At 63.9% G+C, this 5,124-nt stretch overlaps 1 protein-coding gene across 1 annotated transcript; it reads left to right on the forward strand.

Annotated features, from left to right (window-relative positions):
• Positions 1 to 178: 178 nt before the first annotated feature.
• Positions 179 to 2,595, forward strand: MNEG_7510 (hypothetical protein; the record flags this gene model as incomplete). Its single annotated transcript, XM_014044020.1, has 5 exons — positions 179 to 269; positions 429 to 599; positions 917 to 1,155; positions 1,473 to 1,583; positions 2,026 to 2,595. The coding sequence occupies 5 exons, from the start codon at positions 179 to 181 to the stop codon at positions 2,593 to 2,595; spliced, it is 1,182 nt and encodes a 393-aa protein (XP_013899474.1).
• Between the last annotated feature and the right edge of the window lie 2,529 nt (positions 2,596 to 5,124).

The following is a 5,124-nucleotide window of genomic DNA, read 5'->3' on the forward strand; positions in this document are numbered from 1 at the left end:
CTCTCTCTCTCTCTCTCTCTCTCTCTCTCTCTCTCTCTCTCTCTCTCTCTCTCTCTCTCTGTCTCTCTGTCTCTCTGTCTCTCTCTCTCTCTCTCTCTCACACACACACACACACACACACAAACACACACACACACACACACACGCAGCCTGGTGCACTATGATTTGAAGCTCGACAATGTTCTGGAGCACTGGGGGCCAGGTGAGCGGCTGGATACACCGGCCTCAGCAGCGCTGCGTGCAGGCAGGGCTGGTCGGGTGGTCCACTGGTGGGCGTCGCTCGGTCAGACAGATGCTGGACTGCACGGCTGGACTGTCGCGGTGGCCGGGCCAGGGCACCTCCTGCAAGTCGCCTCTCACTGCGAGAGTTGATGTATTGGGTGACCTGCACGCACGCCCCCTCCTTCGCGGCGAACCGCGCCCCGCAGACGACGACGCCGCCGTGCCCGACACGGTGCCCATGCAGGCCGCCCTCGCTGCGGCCCGCGGCGGCGCCAAGCGGCTCCCGGGGCCTGCCGGCGGCGTGAGCGGCAGCTGGGAGCTGGGGCAGCTCCCGCGGTTCAAAGTCTTCGATCTCGGCACATCCGTGGTGTGGCCTGGTGCGTCTGCGGTTGCTGCGCGCCTTGAGTGATATGAGATGCATTCCTGTTGGTTCCTGTGGCACAGGCACGGGCGTGGCTGCCTGTTACAGGCTTGCTGGTTGCGCCTGTCCCGCAAATGTTTGCCTGCATCCCGCAAGGGAATGTCCGGGGGCTTGACGGGTAGAGCGAGAGACGTGGGCGATCCTGGAGCGGTTTGAAGCGACAGACAGATCATTATTATTGAGGCGCCCTGATCTCACGGCATCCCCTCCTTCAATGCGCGCTTCACCCCGGCCCCTGCTGCGCGCGCCTGGAAGACCCTTTCAGCGTTGCAGCCTGGAACATCGGCGCCCGCGCGGCGCGCCCGAGCCTGAAGGGCGCCTCGCCCGGCTGCTGCGGCGGCGGCGGCGCCGCCGTCACGGCCGCCGGCGCCAACGGCGCGCCGGCGGCAGCGGAGCAGCTGGAGCGTGACGCGCAGCAGAGCACGAGGACGTGGCCGGGGGCGATCGAGCCGGCCGGCGAGAAGGATGGGCGGGGGCGGCGGCGATTCAAGTACAGCAAGCCCTATTTTATGGTGAGGGCTTGGGGGTTGATCCCAGCAGCAGATGGGTTTAGGGTTTTGACCCCAAACTTAGCTCTTCAAAAGTTTGGGACAGAGATGGTTGAGTTGCTCAAGCCTGGGATGGCTGGGACTTTCACATTCAGGTTTGGGATTGCTTTCAGGGTGTTGAACTGGATTTTCTGTGTTGTGCGCGCTCATCAGTTTCGGGGTGGTGGATCGTATGTGATGAGTGGTTGCTGGATGCGGACATGCCCTGTGTGCCCGCAGCACTGCCTCCGACTGTCGCTCAACCGCCCGCAACCGCCGGCGCGCTGTTGCGTTTTTGCCAGGTGCGCCTGTACCACATGTACTGGCTGCGTAGGGGCGACGCGTACCGCCTGCTGTCAAGCCTGGCGCGCCACCTGGACGGCCGCACATGGCCCATGGAGGACATGGAGGAGGTGAGGGGCCAGCAGCGGGGTGGAGCGATTGCGTGCGATTGCGTGAAGGGCGAAGAGGCGAGCTTCAGGCGCAACCCAGCAGCAGGAGCAGGAGCAGGAGCAGGAGCAGGAGCAGGTGGAGCAGCAGCAGCAGCAGCAGCAGCAGCAGCAGCAGCAGGCGCCGGAGCAGCAGCAGCAGCAGCGGCGGCAGCAGCGGCAAGAGTAGCAGCAGCAAGAGCAGCAGCAGCAAGAGCAGGAGCAGGAGCAGGAGCAGGAACAGCTGCACCAGCACCAGCACCAGCACCAGCACCACCACACCACCACCAGCAGGCGGAAGAGCATCAGCAGCAGAACCCCCAACAGCAGGAGGAGCAGCAGCCTGAGTGCATGCGCCTGTACCCCGTACCGACCGTCCCTCAAGCACGCCCGCTCGTCGAACGCATCCCCCTCCCCCCTCCCGCAGGTGACCCTGCTACTGGCTTTCCTCGAGCACGCCACCGGGCGCCGCCGCCGCCTCAGGGCAAAGTTCGTGCCGCGTAGCCAGCTGGAGCCGCCCCTGAAGCCTGAAGACACCCACCCGGCGTCGGCGCCTACAGCACGCCTGGCGGCGCGCGCCAACGGGCGGCAGGCCTCCCTCAAGACGGCCCTGCCGGCGGCAGAGCGCCCCGACCAGGCGCCGCCGCGGCCCGACCAGCTCGCAGCTGCGACCGCGCACGACCCCTTTGCGGCCCCAGACCTGCAGCGTCAGCCGTTCTTCGGGCTCGCCGGCGCCGCGCCTGGCGCCGCGCCCACCCCGCAGCCGTCGCTCGCGGAGCCGGGGGCGCCGCCGCCGCGGCCGCCGGCCGCCGTTGGGCTGCGCCCGGCCGCGCCGCCGGAGCGGCAGCACGTGCTTGGGAGCAGCGCGCCTGTGAGGGGGGCGTTTGCCGGGCAGCTGCTGGCCGAGCCGCTGCTGCAGTCGCTGCTGGGCCGACTGGGCCCCGACGCGCGCGCCCCGTCGGCCGCGGTCGGCGGCCGCCTGCCATCTGTCGTTTGATAGGGCTGCCCGATGGTGTCTGATCTCGTTCGGGGCTTTGATCATGGATGTAAACACGATTTGAAGGGCCTGTAAGGACCTAAATCCGAGGAAGTGGCCTCTGCTGCATTGAGAGGATCATGTAGGGCGCCCGTTATGCCCGCTACCAGGCTGTCTGCAGCAGCCTGCCGTTGACTTTTCACGCCTTGGATTTGCTCATCGCGCCTTGAGCTTTAGAATTAGCAACCGTGCCACCCAACATCAGATGCTTGCTATCCTTTGGCTTGACACCGTACCGACGCCCGCTTCTTGCTCGGTTTCCGCTTTGATGCCTTGCGGCGGGCGCACGACGGACAGCGCGGGAGATGCGAGTGTGCGGCCGCTGTGGCACCGGCGCCCGTGCGCTCTCCAGTGCACGGGTCACCTCTTCCTCATCCGGCCTCCCGCCCGCCCAAACACAATTCATGGAAGGGACCGCGTGTGTGTGGGGCCGAACTTTGAGCACCCATTTCAGGGCTGTCTGGGACGTTGGGGCCCCAATTGTGGGCAAATCCTGGGATCGAGGTTGACAACATGATGGCAGGGTGAGCTGGTCAACTGCACAGATGATGGAATGGTTGATGATCGTTGCCTGACCCCCGCTGACGGCGTCGATGTTCAATTGTGATTGATAAGAACGCTTCCACTCCAAGCACCTTTACTCTGGGGATGGGTGGAGGGTCTAACCCTCTTGACTAGTTGCCACGGGTGGTCTCCACCGACCATCACATCGCAAAAGCCCGCGGCATCGCTGTAACTCCCGTGCGCCCGCCACCATGCGTGCCATGTACGATAGAAGGGAGCTGACGCTGTGCGAAGCGAGTTGGAATTGCGGGACGAGCGGCAAACGCAGCAGCAAAGCAAAGCAGTGAGCAGCAGCATCCTCAGCAGCAGCAGCAGCAGCAGCAGCAGCAGCAGCAGCAGCAGCAGCAGCAGCAGCAGCAGCAGCAGCAGTGGCAGCAGCAGCAGTGGCAGCAACAGCAGCGAGGATGGCTTTTGTCCCGGTCTTGTTGTTTCTGGCATAAATGGCGCCTCGGGCGGCCCTGTGACAAACAGCGGCTGTCTTCAGTTCAGGTGTTGCAGCGTGTTCGGCCCAGCGGCGCTCGTGCAGGGTGTATTGTCGATGCAGCTGCTGCACTTATTTCTGGACAGGCTGGGGTGCGTGATGTTGGCTGCGTAAAACGGCACAAGTTACCATGCAGTTATTCAGCATCCCAGGTTGCATTTATCAGTGGAATGACTGCGGCAGTGGCTCGGTGGTGCCTTCCTCTTCTGAAGGCCCCGGCTTCAGCTACGCCAACACCTCGTCCTCCCACCTTGCTTGTACGGCGCCCCGCCCACCGCTTGGTTGGGCTCGGCTGGGGAGCCAGCTCGAGCCAAATCATGCGCCAGCTCAAGCCACGCGTCGTTGCCATGCGCGCACAGGCGCTGCCTGCCGGTCGCATGTGTTGGGAGTTCGAAACCAGGAGCGTTAATAATGTGGAAGTGAGCTCACTAATTTGCAAAGCTCCACGAGACGGGTGTGTCACTGGCCTTCATCTTGAAATCCCCCCAGCTTTCACCACAAGAAGACCAGGGTTGACTCATTGACCAGCGATCCACCGCCTGCCATGCTGCAAATGCAGCTGTGTGAGCAGTCGACCTATATAACATATGCAATTACCTCGCTAAGGAGTCATGGCGCTTGCGCAAGCAGTTGTGCGGGCGTTCTGAGCAGTTGTCGGTGCCTCGAAGACCAGGCAGGTGGGCTAGGCGCAGCGAGTTGTGCGCAGCGTGTCGCCACAGTCCTTGACGTATCGTGCATGCAGTATTGGGATGCCACATCGTCTTGCAAGCCTTGTCAACTCCCCACACCTTCGGGAGCTAGCACGCTGTCACGCCCCACAGATCATTTGGGCTTGCCTGACGCGCCAGTCAAAAGATTGGAAGTAGCTGTGGCTCAGTCAATAAGCCATACTAGACGCATACTAGACGCACGCTGGGCGGTGCACGCTGCCCGGTCACTCGACCCCGCTATCGGCACTTCAGCCGCAGGCTATCTTTGCAGAGCCAGTCACCATCCCAGGCGTGGACGTACATACGACAAGTCCTACAGAAGTGCAGCAACTACAGTAGGCAGCCCTCGCGCGTGTCGCGTTGATTACGCTGGGCCCGAGGGGGAGTGCGCGCCGCGGCGCCGTCCGCCGCCGCGATGAGCGGGCTGCCAGAGATCCCCAAGAAGTTAAAAATCCAGGATGGAGACATCTGCTGGTTCTGCAAGCAGCCCGCGGACGAGAGCTCCTGGCGAGGCCTGGGCAAGCTGTGCAGCACGCGCACGCCGCTCGCAGAGTGAGCACGCCCTCGCTCTGCCGTGTGTTAGATTGATTGCGAGCCGCCACAGCGTCCGGGCACAAGAGGCTGATGATAAGTCGTCTGCTCACCTTCAGCCCGCGACCCCTTCTCTGCCTGCCAGGACGCCAGCCCCGGCGCACCCAGCCCGCCCCCTAGCGCGCGCCCAGGCCACCCCCCGCC

The sequence above is a fragment of the Monoraphidium neglectum genome, assembly GCF_000611645.1.
Source record: "Monoraphidium neglectum strain SAG 48.87 unplaced genomic scaffold scaffold01333, whole genome shotgun sequence".
NCBI classification, from domain to species: domain Eukaryota; kingdom Viridiplantae; phylum Chlorophyta; class Chlorophyceae; order Sphaeropleales; family Selenastraceae; genus Monoraphidium; species Monoraphidium neglectum.